This window comes from Xyrauchen texanus, chromosome 14 (assembly GCF_025860055.1).
Source record: "Xyrauchen texanus isolate HMW12.3.18 chromosome 14, RBS_HiC_50CHRs, whole genome shotgun sequence".
In the NCBI taxonomy this organism is placed as follows: domain Eukaryota; kingdom Metazoa; phylum Chordata; class Actinopteri; order Cypriniformes; family Catostomidae; genus Xyrauchen; species Xyrauchen texanus.
The window spans coordinates 16,741,928-16,758,131 of NC_068289.1; the positions used below are offsets into that span (position 1 = coordinate 16,741,928).

At 37.9% G+C, this 16,204-nt stretch overlaps 1 protein-coding gene across 1 annotated transcript in view; it reads left to right on the forward strand.

The window, feature by feature from the left end:
* The window catches only part of LOC127655334 (prostaglandin F2 receptor negative regulator-like), a 39,553-nt gene extending 23,526 nt beyond the window's left edge, over nucleotides 1–16,027 (forward strand). The window contains exons 5-9 of the mRNA XM_052143090.1: nucleotides 875–1,297; nucleotides 2,774–3,178; nucleotides 3,561–3,668; nucleotides 12,423–12,734; nucleotides 14,509–16,027. Of these exons, the coding sequence (XP_051999050.1) occupies nucleotides 875–1,297; nucleotides 2,774–3,178; nucleotides 3,561–3,668; nucleotides 12,423–12,734; nucleotides 14,509–14,687 (1,427 nt within the window). The 3' untranslated portion in view covers nucleotides 14,688–16,027. The remainder of the gene's footprint in view (nucleotides 1–874; nucleotides 1,298–2,773; nucleotides 3,179–3,560; nucleotides 3,669–12,422; nucleotides 12,735–14,508) is intronic.
* The last annotated feature ends 177 nt before the right edge of the window (nucleotides 16,028–16,204 follow it).

The following is a 16,204-nucleotide window of genomic DNA, read 5'->3' on the forward strand; positions in this document are numbered from 1 at the left end:
CAGAAAATCGAGTTAAAAATAATTAAGGTAAGTTTTATGCAGTTTTGCACTAAATGAAAACTAGGTAAGAATTATATTTGAATGTAAAAAAAAAAATATTTTGCTCCATTATAAAAATATGTATGTTATAAACTACTATATTTACCTAGAAATCACATTTACCTTTGCACGGCGAAATTCTGCAGCTGATGAAGGCGTGGGCAGATGTTGATGCAGAAAACTTTAATGCTGCACTTTAAAATCTGAGAGTGATTTCAAAAAGAAACTCACTGCTAAAATGATATCCTTGTCCATTGTGAATATTCAGTATAAATGCATACAAAGAACCACCCACTCAGAGGTCACTTCCAAACCAAGCAACTTCAGCGAATTCAGCTGTCAAAGTTCACCAAACATGAACTCCACACGAAATCCGCAATGGGGAATTCTTCACCACCGGAAGTCCATCGCAAATTAATTATCATCCTGATTCCAATTAAGATGACTACAAAATGTGACCACTCTTTAAATAAGAGGTGCTCTTAAAATATCTGTCTTAACTCTCCCTTTCATGTCATGAGAAAAGTGATTGTAAATGACTGAAACTTTTTGTGAACTTTTTGTGAACTTTTTGTGAACTTTTTGTGAAGTTTAAGATCATCACACTTTTCATCATGTTGCTTTAATTTTATATTGCCAGGAAAATCATTGTATATTGTACTGTATTGTGAATATCACTATATAATCCAGCCCTAGCTGTTACTTGTGCTGTAAAGGTACCAAACATTAAAAATAGTGTAATCATTAGCTATAGATGTAGCCACATGGCATTGCTAACTTGCTTAAAAATATATTGTGTGACTGATTACACTTTTGTTCCCTTACTTTCCCACAGAGCCACAGTTTAAGGTGACCCTAGAAGCCCCTCTGACCCCTCTGTTTACCAGTGACCCCACTGAACTACGCTGTCAGGTGACCGATCTCCTCAACCTCCAAGATGGCCGCCTGGGCGTGTCCTGGTCTTACTCCTCTAATACACCTGGAGATGTGTCTCAGAAGAAGAGCCCGATAGCCTCCCTCAATGAGGATGGAGCACTGATGGCAGGCAGTGAGTACCAGCAGAGGCTGGAGAGAGGAGACATAGCAGTGTCCAGGAGAGAACCCAACATCTTCATTCTGCGAGTGCTACAGACTCGAGACGCAGACATGGGCTCTTATTTTTGCACCGTGACTGCGTGGACTCCTGCACGGCAAGGTGGATGGAAAAAAGCGAAGGATGTCCAGTCAACTCCTGTGATTGTTCAGTGGTCACCAAAGAGTAAGCTCTAGATTTGGAGTCTTCGATTTTTACGAGGATTTCTTCCGAATGTTCATTAGACTTGATTTGGCTAGATTAGGCATGAAACCTTGTTTCAAAACTTGAGTTTTCCCCCACATTTCGAATGGCTTGAATATATTTGTTGCTGCATATTAAACTGAGACAGGAGAAAATACATATTTCACCTTCAGCATGCAGGTACGGAAACAAACCTTAGTACTCAAGGGGGCAATAAATACCTTCAGATGTCTTCACCATTAAACCACATGTAGTTTTATTCAGGTAACTAGCTATAAACCTGTCAATTTGAACTGATTTGGTCAGCAAATTTCTTGTAAACATTTCTCCACCAGGACAGTTGTTGACCTGAAAGAGAAAACTAACTGTTAAATAAGATGGTTTACGCTAATGTCCACTATAGCACCACATGTTGTAATGCTGAGAATGCAATACGTAATTGGGTTGCGTAATGAATTGCAGTCTGACACATTTAAGAATATGTCTGTGTTCACATACTTGCTTATTGTAAGTTGCGGGCCTTCATAACTTTTTATTATTTGTGGGCACTCTTAATACTGACATTCGTATTCTACATCATGGGCTAAGTGCTCCCTGCAACTGTGACAGTTATATACTACTTAGAGCACTGCATTTAAAGGCTCAAATAAAAACAGATGAAGTTTAAAATCCTTAATGTCTCTCAAAAAGGGATTAGAGTAAATGGTTTTAATTGTAGCTGTGATGGGGTTTTTTTCCTCTGAAGACAGATTTAGTTCACACAATCGCCTCTCTGTTTTAGACTGGACAGTCTGTTCTACATCCTTGATTTCACTTGAGGCTGTACTCTGACATATTGTATTTGTAAGTAGTATTCTTAGCCATTTCTGGTTGGTAGTCTATGGCAGCCCATAGAAAATATGGTAAAAAGTTGTGAAATTTGTGAAATCACTTTTCATGGAGATTCTGAACTTTCTTGGTGGCAATTTTGCACCTATGTTTATTGTGTTTAATTGTGTACATGTAGTAATATCTCCCTGACTATATTTTCTACCTTTGTTTTTTGGTGCTCGTCCTACTCCTTTTGACCAAACTTAAAAATTTGGTCAGAAGATCTTTCTTTAGATAAAGGCAAAAATATTAAAATAAATAATGACTGAAGAAATGTTTTATTTTTGACCTTATTCTCCAATAAATCTCAAATGGAGTTGGCAGCCAAAAGTGAGCTTGTATATTTTCAAGGGTTTTTGGAAATTAAAAGATTGGAAAATATTGCCACCATAATTTGAGTGTATTTGAGCAGTGTTGTATTTTATGCATAGTGGTTAATTGTTATAGCATAGCCTGAAGTCATTTTCTGGTACAGAATTCATCAATTGAATTTGATGGACTATTAATGATGAATTTAAGGGAAAAAAAACCCGTTTTGTTCTCAGACTATATCGTTCCAAAGTTTATGCAATATCTTTTTCTTTGCAGTATCGGTTTTGCGCGTAGCAGCGCATCGCGTGAGAGAAGCTTCCACCGGTGGATCAACATTTGAGATGAGCTGCCAGGTGACTGGTCAGAACCTGCAGAATCCTGGTTACTCTGTGCTCATCCGCTTTGAGGAGACTTTGGGAGGAAAGTCACGCAAAGTTTTATCACTTAGTCCGGACTCAGTCCTACAGCTAGAGGAGTGGAGCGAGCCGAGCCGAATTGACAGTGTGGTTCTGGAGAAGACCGGGCAGCTAGAGTACCGCTTCCGTTTGTATGGGGCGCAGTTCTCGGATCGTGGGTTCTATTATTGCGATGTAACTGCCTGGACACGTGACCAGAGCCAAGACTGGATCAAAGCCGTCAGTGCGGAATCCAACAAGATCAAGATTGCCTTTGCAGACACAGGTATTATCATGCAAAATAGACTGTACTTATAATGCATAGAGCTTTAGTACCTAAATGGGTGATGCAGAATTGCCTGTTGGCATGATTACAGCTGAGATCATGTTACCCTCTCACAAACCCTATTCAGTAATTCCCTCTTTCTCTGCTTCTGGATGACTAGACGTCTATAGTCCAGTTCCCCAGGGCAGATTCCTGCTGCCCACAAAGTTTCTTTCTCACTGTCCCTTCTTGCAGGACAAGCACCATATTGAAAATTCTCATACTCTTATTATTTCTTCTCTTCCTCCTCATTCTCTTGCTGGTATTCTGGCATTGAGGTAAGATTAATAGTTAGTGTGCTGTGACTTTAAAACTGTGTATGTGTGTTTTCCCCCCTCTGCAGGTCCAGTATTCAACATATCCATCCATTCAGGTGCCAATAAGGTGTTACCTGGAGAGACCGTCAAAATGAAGTGCATCATGTCAACGCTGGGCACCACTCCGAACAATGGCAAGTGCCATTTAACCTGTGCAACACATAAATCATTATTTAGAGTGAATCTCCTGAAAACTTGCCCAGGTCACATTTTACCCCAAAATTATTTTTAGCATGAAGAGAAATTAAGCTTATTTTAGAAGCAATATGAACTTTCTTTGTAGTTTCCATTTTTCTGGTGATACAGTGGATCTCAGCAGATTTTGCTAATTATTACAGTACAAATGTAATACAATGTTATTTTTTAAATGAGCATACATTTAAGGCAGTTTATTTATAAACAAATTACTACAGTGATATATATATATATCACTTTTGATAACATACTATTTAAATAAAATGTTCCTAAAAATAGGCTTTATTTTGTTTTGATTTGATTTGATTAGCCTTTATTGTCTCCTAACGGAGAAATTCATCTTGGGCATTCGAGATAGCAGATGCAACACAATATACATAACACATACATAATTACCTACACATAATTTACCACCTTAAAAAACTAACACACACACCCTATTTGTTGTTGTTCAATATTTTTATAGAGAGTGGTACAAATGAAAATTTAAACCTATTTAGTCTACAGTTTGGTAACCTGTACCTTCTACCTGAGGGCATCATCTCATACTCACTGTAAAGGACATGATTCGGATCGTTAGTAATTTTTAAACTCTGTTTCCTCACCGCCTCTTCAAAGAGCTCATTAAGAGTAGTCGGTGGCACTTGTCCAATTATTTTTCCCGCCCTTTTAATCAATGTTTGGAGCTGTGATTTTAGTTTAACTGACAGGTTACCAAACCAGGCTACAATACCATATCGGACAATAGACTCAATAGCTGCCTTATAAAACAGCAACATAATATCCTTGTCAACGCCATGAACTCTTATTCTTCTTAAGAAATATAGACGCTGACATATTTTTGAGGAAACATACTCCACATGATGTGACCACTGTAACTGTTTGTCTACTTGAATTCCTAAATATTTGTATGTTGTTACTTGTTCAATCAATACTCCTTCAATTAGAATAGGATTTTGATCACCTATAGACCTTGGGTCAAAAAATATAGACCTAGGGTTTGTTATACTTTATGTTTTTGATACTAGAATTTACTCACAAAAGGCAATTTTTTTACAGATTACTAATGACTTCTATTAAAATGTAATGATAAAGATGACATTACTGATTACTTTGTCAAAAAATAATCATATTACTAATTTCTTTTAAGATACATTCTTAAACATAAATTTCACAGACGTTTGTTTTTCCACTCAACGAATTAAAAATATTTAAAAATAATATTATATAAATTATATTCAGTCTATACACACCTTTCAACTTCATGTGGGGGCCTGGGTAGTTCAGCGAGTATTGACGCTGGCTACCACCCCTTGAGTCACGAGTTCAAATCCAGGGTGAGCTGAGTGAATCCAGCCAGGTCTCCTAAGCAACCAAATTAGCCTGGTTGCCAGGGAGGGTAGAGTCACATGGGATATCCACCTCGTGGTTGCGATTAGGAATTCTCGCTCTCAATGGGGTGTGTGTTAAGTTGTCATCTGCATCGGATCCGTGGCTAGAGTATGACACTGGAGCCTCTCAACATGCTGAGGCTCATGCTACTCTCGCAGTGTCATGCACAACGAGCCACGTGATAAGATGTGCAGATTGACAGTCTCAGAAGCGGAGGCAACTGAGACTTATCCTCCGCCACCATGAGGACCTAGTAAGTAGTGGGAATTGGGCATGCCAAATTGGGGGAGAAAAGGGGATAAAAAAAAAAAAAGGATATGTTTAACGCAAGTAATGTACTTAAAAGTAATTAACTTAATTCAAAGTCAGCGACCATAATTAATATGATTTTAAAATAAAATGTTATTCTACTTTTCGATTTTTTTAAATTACATTAACTACTAATTACTTAGGAATCAGATTACACCCAACACCGTGTACTAACCAACTTTGCCACAACATTCGATAAAATGTGTATTTTCCATGTTAAACAGAGTTGTGTCCTAACTAGCCGCGACACACGATGAGAGACAGTGATAGAGCTTATATTTTTTAATTGGTTTCTATTTCTGCGACGTCACGCTGTGCAGGACAGTAAACAAATGGGTCTAAAATTATTATTTTAACAGTATATTACAGCTGGCATCTCTCTAGCTGGTTAAGAACAACTTGATTTTGGCTGAGGGTGTTACACACCTATCAAATGTTGTGCTTGATGTCTCTTCAGTGAGAGCTCTTTCACACACACACACACACACACACACACACACACACATCAGTAGCAGAGTGTTGACATACTGGCTCATTCTGACTTTCTGCTTCCCTGTCTCCTGGAGATTGGCAAAATAACAACAAGAGTAACGCATGAGCATAAACCATGGTAACAGACTGAATTTGGAAACGACTTATAACATAACTTTGCTCTTTAATTTCTCATATCCTTCTGCAGACTTTGCAAGCAATTAACATAATTTCAAAAGTAACAGTGATAAAAAATTTTTATTTAAATTATTTGAAGATTGTTTGTTTCCCCCGCATAGCTTATAGTCTCTATACTTTTTTTTTCATGCCCTGTTTTAATCCACTCCTACTTTATAAAATCTTTTTAAAAAAGTTTTTTTTAAGTTTTGTTACTGTTATCTTAGTATCCATATTTAACTCCTTATTAACCCCCCCACCCATTACCCATTTCTCAGAAGCCACGTGGTGGTGGTGTTTTTTTTATGGGGGGTTGTGATTATTGACAAATATCTCCAGGAGAAAATTATTACCTCAGATTTGCCCCCTGAGACACATCCTTCCTTTCAGTGACAAAGTATCTTTTCCTTTTTATTCTAATGATATGCTTAAAGTTACTCATAAACTATCGCAGCCATCGCAGGTCTGTGTCATTTTATTGTCACGCTGTCTGATTCTGAGAACAACTACCTAATCAATGTTCCCTCTAATTTAGCACAGAGCAAAATAAAATCTCTTTTAGTGTTTTACAAGTACAGAAATTAAAAACTAATTATGAGAGTATATTTTGTATTTAAGACTGTATGCTGTTATTTTGTCTATGGAACACAAATAGACCATTTTTAAAGAATGTCCAAGTAGCTTTTGTCCACATAACCGTGGGTGTCAAGCTCCAAAAGGGCAGAATAATCATTAAAGAGTCCATATGACTCATGTGCTATATTCCAAGTTTTGTAAAAGCCATATGATAGACTTGTGTTTGTGTAACAGGCCCAAATTTATGTAATTATTTGCTGAAAATCTTATATATATATATATAAAACCCTCCGACGCAGGTCTTAAAATCTCATTCTCGATATTACATTTTGAGCTTGTCATGGTGTTGACATGCTGTTTTTTTATCTGTATGTAAACATGGAGGATTCATTGGGGAAAGTCATCATCAATTTCAGTCTATTCCTCTCACAAAGCTATACAATGTCTTCAAAAGACAGCGTACAACACACATTAAGTACTTTTTTGTCTTTTACTTTCTTTATTGAGTAAAGTAGAAATAGAAAGAGTGTTCCATGGAAAAATAAAAGAATATAGGTTTCGAACAACATGAGGTTGAGTAAATGATTTTAGGTGAATGATTAATTTTTTTTATCAGCCAATCTGAATCAAGTATTTCATTGTCATGGAGGTTCAAAATGTTTATTTACAGTGATGTATTTAATGTGTAGATTTGTTTAATTGTTGTGTATCAGTCAGGTTAATCATTAATTATTTACCCGAATGTCAATGATTGGATCTTGTTTAATGATCCTGTGACTTGAGGAACATGACTATACTGAATTGCAGGGCTGCTGTTGGCATCGTCGTCTGCTTTGCTTGTGATTGTATCAGTAAGAAATGTTGCACTGTTGTGGTTGAATGTTGGGTAATACTCAACACAAGAGCTAGAATGTTCCATCATTGCCAGTCTGTAGCCACAGACACACTCACTGTAGTCATAGATGTATGTCAGCACAATGATCACACTTCTCTTCTTTTCAAGTTATAGAGAAATGGGAGAAGTTTGTGCTGCTTTTATTGTTTGGATTCTGAAAGGTTTTTCACTCTGAACAAAAAGAGGTTTCTATTTCTATTGTGCATGAAAAGCCATCCTCAAGGAGGCTAGTTTAGCTGTATTATGTATATCTCTGGGGATTTGTATGTTAAAGAATAGTTACTCGAAAATGAAAATTCTGTAATTTACACTTATGTTGTTTTAAAAACCTGAATGCTGTTGTTTTTTCTGTGGAACACAAAAGGAGATATTTCATAGAGTTATTACGCACCTCTTTTCCAAAGCTCGAAAAAGGACCAAGAAAGAAAAACACAAAAGTATTCCTTATGACTTGTGCGCTATATTCCAAATGATGAAGCCATTCGATAGCTTTGTGTGAGAAATGGAACAAATTAAATAGTCTATCCTTAAAATGGCACTGCAATGCATTGAACCAGGAGTGATGTCATTGATGCCAAAATGCCATTGGTTTATGCATATGTCCTAATCGTAGGCAACACGTCAGTTCAAAAAGGCTATGTGAAATGGAGAATGAGATTTGGGATCTGCAGCGGATGGCAAGATTTTATGTGAATAACAATGAAAATTTCGGTCGGCTCCTTACACAAAGATATTATATGGCTTCAGTTAAATATTATATTATATATTAAATAAAATATTTCATGAGGCTTTCTTACAAGCCAACGTGATGTCTGATTTGTCAGTGAATTGTCCTTTTGAGTCAGGTCCGTTCAATTAATAATTTGTAACAAGTTGTCGACCAAAATATCGGCGAGGCGATAAATCGGCCGATATTCAGACTTTTTAAATAATCAGCTTCGGCTGATACATTTTCCAGTTTGGCTGATTCGTTTTTTAAGCCGAGACAGCACCTAGAATTGCCTGCTTGCACATAAAGGAGCTATCTGGGAAACATAAATGACAAATCACTGATTTGTTGTTGGTGCCATCATGTTACCGTGTTACCACAAGTGCAATACAGTCGTTCCTGCATATCAGAGCTGCGATTAGACACTCAAAAGTTCCCTGTAACTTATAGATGTCTTGTCTAAAGATAAAAAGGCAAATATCAATAAAACTTCTATTAAAATTTCTATAAATATGCAGTTGTCTCGTTTAAAGTGATTTAATTCACAAACCTCGCAAATCCATTTTCTTCCTGTGGAGTGCTCATATAGCTTCCTCTGAAGCATGTATTAAATCAGCCTGTATCAAAATGGTGTTCCTCTGACTCGCTAATGTTGTGCAACGGTCAGTCCGTCACACTCCAAGCAGGTGATCCGGGCCGTTTAAGCTGAAAGCGGACAGTAGATTGCAGTTCACACAAGCGCAAGAGTGCAACTTCAAAGTAAAAACTCTTCACGTTCACAATAAGTTAATGTAATTTTCACTGTGCACCGTATGTACTAGTATGATTGGGTCTTTAAGTAAATATACTTGATATATTACTCCATAATTTGGAGTAAATATACCTAATGCTAAATAAAAGTTAATGCATTTTTAGCTAATTTACAGTATGTATATATCATGTACTATTATATTAAATTGTGTACCGTGGTCACAGTGAACTTGTCGTGTGTAAAAGAACAGCGAAGATTGAACAAAAGTTCTCCACAGAAAAGCAACAGCATATTGGTTTGGAACAAGAGAGGGCTGAGTAAATAATGGCAGAATTTACATTTTTGGGTGAACTATTTCTCACATTACAATGTTTCATTTTTAATTACATTTCATAAATATTTATGTCTTCACTTTGCTAGTTTTTCCCTAAACTGACTAGAGGTAATGTACTCAAGTAATATAGCCAAGCTAATTTGTTTCTGCTGAAAGATAACAGAAGGCTTGGAGAGGAACCCACCCATGAGTACAGTCAGAACTCAAAGCAGGAATTCAAAGTTAGTCCACAAGTTTTGAGAGTGTTTCTCCTTGTATTTTGTACTAGATCACACAGAAAGAACATTATTGTTTCGAGGCTAATTTTGGCCTAGTTGTTATTCACAGCGGTTGAGAATAAGGGCTGTGCTGCTACCTTAGGCACCAAATGATCTCAGGTTCATAGCAAACTCCTGCCAAACACCTGTGCTGTTAATAGCATCCAATTTACCAATTCCTACACAAACCATTACCAAGACTGGAGTCTGTAACTAAAACTGCTATGCTTTGAAAAAGATATTTTTGTTTTGAAATAACAATAAACAATTTTTATAAAGCTTTTGAAGCTGGGTGGCCATTCAACAATCATAAAAATACCAAATCCTGTTTTGTGGCTGAGAAAAGAAAATCTCCTTTCAAATTCATAGTAATATCTCTCTATGTACATTTTAAATAACACCCTAACAGTATTATTGTGTAATGCAGGGTTCCCACTAGAGGTCCGTCCGATTGTGGATTTTGCCTATACAATAACTAAGGTGATGGAAAAGGCCAATAGTTTTTAAATCAATTTCGTGTTTTAAAAAAACTCTTCTTGACATTGAGGCTACAAGAGTCCAAAATGATTAAAATCCAAGATGTAATTTGTTGTTCAATCAAAATCCCAATAATAATCTGAACAAAAATGTGGGACTTTTAACTATAACCACATCAGAAATAAACCGGGGACTCTTATTTTGAAATTGCGGAGACCTGGCTCCATTACAATGCTCTATATTTAAAGGTGCATTCAGTAGTTTGGAGCCAATTTAAAACGTTTTACACATTAACAAATGAATTGTGTTTTTTTTTTTTAAGAGTGATCTGAATGGTGTACACTTACATGAGATGAAGACTGTACTCATAATAGTTTTCTATAAAAAGTGTTTTATTCTACATGGTGCGTGTCACCCCCTTCAATGTGTTTCGCCATGTTGAAATCACATGACCCACAGTGTTTCACTAAACGTTGAAGAAGAGATTCCTCACCCTCATTAGCCTGTGTAGATACTATTGGCTATGCTTAGGTACTGCCGAAGAAGCAAAAAAAAAAGTCTGAAGCAACATGCTTCAAGCAAGAAGACAGAAAGCGGTAACCGTAAGGCGTCTACGTCTTCATTCGTTTAGTTCAAAGTAGCTTGGCACAGCGAATGTTGTGGATTTTGTGTAAACTGTTACTTTGGTTGCTTGAAAACAAAACAAGTTTGCCAAATACAGTATTCATGGAAATGCTAAATTTGATCATCAAAAACAATTCTAATTTTTTCTTTACCATAGCATTCTGTATCGCTAGATATTTTAGGTTTATTTTACACTAAGCAGCTCTCTAATAAAGGTAATAACTGTATTTAGAAATAACAAGAAACGTAGAGAGTCTCGAAAGATTATTGGTATTATACTTTAAGAATCATACAATTTGCCACATTTCTACTATGAGAAATTAGCTTGGTTTTTCATTCGATTAGTAGCAGAAATCTGTAGTGAAATTCTGGTGTTAGGCATGAGCTGCACTCATAGTTGCTGTCAGTTTATCATTAACCAATGGCCTTCATGTAGATTCCACACATAGAAATGGGGACAGCATGTGGAGGCATGTCTGAGTCTTTTCTGCCTGCTCCTGCCTCAATTTGGATCATCAGGGAGTGTTTCTGCAACTCAAAAGAGTTGTAATGGTATGAACCACTTGAAAAGACAGTGTTTACCTTCATTTCCTGTCCATACACTCCTTGAATACCCTTGTGTTTATAGTACACTCTAACCTTAATAAGCAATCTGTAATTACAGCAACAACATGACTGTTTGTATTGCTACAACAGGCACACCTCTGAACAAATGTGTTGACTCCCAACCATGTATTCACATGCAGTTAATTCTCATGATTAAAGCTTATGTGAAAAGTCATTCTGAGCCCAGTTTAATTATGTATTCGTATTTCCAAGTGAAACAGGATATTCACTGAGAACAATTTAGGTCAGGAAGTGCTTTTATCCAATGGGAATTGATTAGATCATGAAAAGTGGGTGTTAGATACCAGAATGGATCCAGGTGTTAGGAGGGGTAAGGGGAGGCGAAGCATGTTATTCCATTTTTACAAAGATTACCAAGACAAACTATCTTTTGATAGTTCCGGTAACCTAGGATCGGCCACATTATGCTCACTTGCCGACAAGCACCATTTTCTATCAGGCATTTTAGCATCGGTGTGTTTACCTTCCCACATTGCACAACTGGAAGCACTTTGCTTCAGCAGCATGTTCAGATCACTCATTGAAACCAGGAAGTAATCACGTTTGCATAATCTGTGATGGGCATGATACAAAGGTTGCATTTTTCCTCTAACATTACATTTTTACTCCATAGATTGTTAGGTTTTGGGTTGGGATGATGGGTACAGTTTATAAAATATGCATTCCTCCTCACTGTATTATAGCCTGAACAGCTGTAAACAACACTCTTGGCGCCAATTCGTGAACATTACACTCTAAAAATTAAGCTCACACTTGGCCATGCTCCCAACAACAGTTACTGCTTTTGGCCACTGGGGGCAGTATTTGGCTAATTGGGAAGCATAGACTGAATCCAGCTTATCCATCAACCTACTGTCTCCATTTTCTCTGTGAGATCAGTCTGCCCAAAGTCATACAAACCTGTACATTAATTTTAGAAATCTAATTTTCACAACTCCAGCCAGGTCTCCTAAGCTACCAAATTGGCCCGGTGGCTAAGGAGGGTAGAGTCACATGGGGTAATCTCCTCGTGGTCGCTATAATGTGTGGTTCTGCATTAGAAAAGTAAAATGACTTGAATTTGTTGGTTTTGTTTCACTTTGCCTGTTCCACAGGTGATGTGGCATTTGATGTGCGCTGGTTCCAACGTCCACAGTGGGCTGTAGATAATGGAGGCATCACACCTCTCATCAGTATGGACCGCTTGGGTGTGGTGAAGAAGACTGTCTCGAATGACAGCACTCAGTGCAGTCTGGAGCGCACGGACCTGCAGACGTTTGTCCTTAGTGTGCACAAGACACAGGACAGGGATGTGGGAGAATACTACTGTACCGCCACACCTTGGCTCCTGTCCCCTGCTACCGGAGCCTGGACCAAGGGACAGGACCTCACCTCTGCTGGTGTGCTTCTCTCTGTCAAAATAGAATGTAAGCATCTACTTCTACTAGCTGTGTTTAGGGATGGGAATCTGTTTTGATGCCATAAATTATTCCAGTTCTTTAAAGAAATAGTTCACCCAAAAATGAAACTCATATTCATGTAGATTTGGACCTGTTTTCTAAAAGAGCCAGTTTCGATTCACATTACTAGTTGTGTTTGTTATAAAAGAGGCTCAAATTTCAACATATTTACACTCAACAAAAATGTTGATTCAGAAAACTAAAGATCTTGGGGGAAATTCACTAAGACTGAATTGCATCTGGTTAAAGCACTGTTTATTTCAAAACACTCACTGTGCCTTTTTAGCGCTCGAGTCACTGAAGGAATTATGCAGAAAAGGCAATGGCGCAAACACAGCAACAATATCTGTGCATAACCAAAGCTGCTTGTGCAATTCCAATCTAGTTAGATGATTCTGAGAGCTATGTAGTGGAGGATGCAGAAAACCCTCGTGATCTGACACACTCTGCCAGGACTGAATAGCATCACTAGCTGCTTTTCCATTATCAGGCCAGGGCTGTCAACTGGGGGCTAATGGACTCGAACCTCGATCCACGAGACCAAAATCAATTTGCGTTCTCACCATCGGGCCAATAGCCCTGCAGCGTTGCCCTAGAACCCACCCTTAATATGCCACCCTGTTATCTAGTTATCTTAAATATTGAGTTTATATATTATGTAAAAGTTAGCTAACTAGCAATATAAGTTAGTGTTGACAACTCAGCGACTGTAAATGCCTTGGGGTACCAATGGGTCTCTCCAATACCAGCGCCGTGATCTTGAACCATGGAAAGTTCTTCCTTTGGGCAACGCTTCAGATATTGTGCATTTTAATGGATCTATACTACTGAGCCATGTACCCAAACCTTTACCATTGTGAGCTGGATACACAACCTGGCAAGTTTGGCGATCTTGGTGCTGACCGCTCAGACTTGACTCAGCAAAGCCTTTGACATTGACCCCATCTCAATTCCAGTTGGCCTTATTTGGCCCAAGGGTAATCGGTGGGCGCACTAGCGCACCCTCATTTGGCCCGTTAGTTGAAAGGCGGCTACTGACACCTGAATCATCTTTTTAACATGCTGAAATTGTGCTTGACTGCACCGCAAATCTGGATATATTCTAGGTTATAACAATCTTCAACATTGTTTGATCATAATTTGATACTTACTGTGGCCATGTCTCATAGAAAATGAACACAATTATCCCTTTAAAATATAATTCTGTTTCCCAGTTGCATTCATCTGGTGGTAATAGCACAACGTAAATTGAGCAGGGCAATATATGTGAATTAATTGAATCTATAATCTCCCTTATTTACATAAAGGAGGAGTGTTTGCAGGAAAAGCAGTGACAATCCCTGAATATGTAGCACTATTTCAGTACTGACTGCAATGGCTTAAACTAGATTTGGGGTTGTTAGTGAATAAGACAAGGGTTTTTGTGCTGCAAATTTTTTGAATTCGCCCCCATGTTTTTGTGTGTGTGTATATACACCCTGATATATATACACACACATACATATATATATATATATATATATATATATATATATATATATATATATATATATATATATACATATATATATATATATATATACATAAAAACATGGGGCGAATTCAATACATTTGCAGCACAAAACCCTTGTCTTAAAAAAAATATATATATATATATATATATATATGATATAATTTTGAATGCTCTTATTTATGTTTTCTCATTAGCAGTTTTCTGTATTGCGTTTGTGTTTTTCTGCAGTGTGGGAATCACTGAAGATGCCTGTGGGTTACGGTGTAGTTGCTGCTGTGATCGCTGGGCTTCTCTCAGTGCTGCTGGGTCTCGCTGTCGCCCATTGCTGTTTCTCCAAAAACCCCATGCACACGCCCCGCCCACGCAACCAAAAGCTCCCGAAGCTGATGGATCTGGAGATGGATTAAACCAGTCCACCTTCCCATGGCTGTGATCCAACCTGGCCAAAAAACTCTACAACCACCTTGTATTATGCAATTGGACAGGATGTCTTGGATATGCATACTGTTTAAAAAGAAAGGGAGAACCTGTTTGATCAGATGCGCTCTGAAGATTGGGCCACTCCATGTTCACAATAGGGAGTGATACACATATTATTCTCAGGAATAGAGCACTGATGGCCCCAACCTATGTTTTTTTTACTATAACATGTAACGCACCCTGATTGCTGAGAGCCGATACGATGAGAGCTACAGGAATTCAGGAAATGACATTTGTCATCCAGTGCAAGCTTGTGACTGCACTGTGGCCCAAGCAGCAATGTTACACTTTGCACAAATTATTATTATTTGTTTTTCATGGGAATCATGGGAAGGACTTTAACAAAAGAGGCAAGAATCTCATAGTCGCTCTGCTTTACGAAACTCTGTATCAAATTTAGACTCACCTTTTAAACTGCTGTCTTCCCCATAGGCATGGTTTGTCATGTTGCCTATGTGCCCCCCTGCTCCCAAAATTTGGGACAACTCAAATGGTTGACCTTCCCAGTCTAGGGAAGGAAAAAAGGAGGAGAGAGATGTTGGCTGATGGATGAGCGCCCCAAGAATGAAACTGCATCCTTGTGGGATCCAGAAGTGACCATTTAGAGAACAGCACTTTTAGACAGACCCAAAAGACTATCAGTCTGTGGCTTGGCTTCAAGCACCCTGCCTTAAAGAACGCTTGTCTGGTTAGAGGCATTTCAACGGCTCTCATAACTGATATCCACACTGTTGTTATTAACTCTTTCCTAACCTGTTCTTTCCTGCCCACAAACAATGACAACCATGAATATCCGTCTCGGTTACTAAGACCTACTTTTTATGTCAGAATGCACTCATTGCACCCTCACTGACACGACTGACCCGCACTGACATGGTTGTAGTAGATCCTTTTGTGTACATGCTCGCTTTAATCCACCATGTGGTCAGCCAAGTATTTTCAGAGAAGTGAAGCTGTTGGAATGCACACAATGAAGTGGTTTCATTTTAGTGTCTCGGAACAAGAGTGCCATCCAGATCCACATTTATAGAGAAGTCTTTAGAAAGTACAAGGGAATTTGCCACAATTTTACTTTCATGTTGTTGGTTTATGATGTTTGTAAGTAGTTGTTTTTAAAATTGTTCTGTTTTTAAGTTCTGTGAATTTTTATGCGCTTTTTTTCATTTGATTTTCAGTGACTGATGCTCCAGCTCTCAAAAAACAGATGAAAACCAACATTAAGTAATTCCTAATAAAAAAATTATAACATGAGTTGATTTGAAGTCTTTGCTTGACCCACATCTCTTCAAAGCCCCTGGGAAATGCTTCTGTATACTTTATATTTTATATGAATGGTATTATCATTCCTTCACTCTTCTTGCCTTTCTGTTTCAATTGTATGTTTCTTCATTTACTTTAGCTGTCCATTTGTCCTGCAGCCTTCTCAAAGGGATAGTTCACCCAA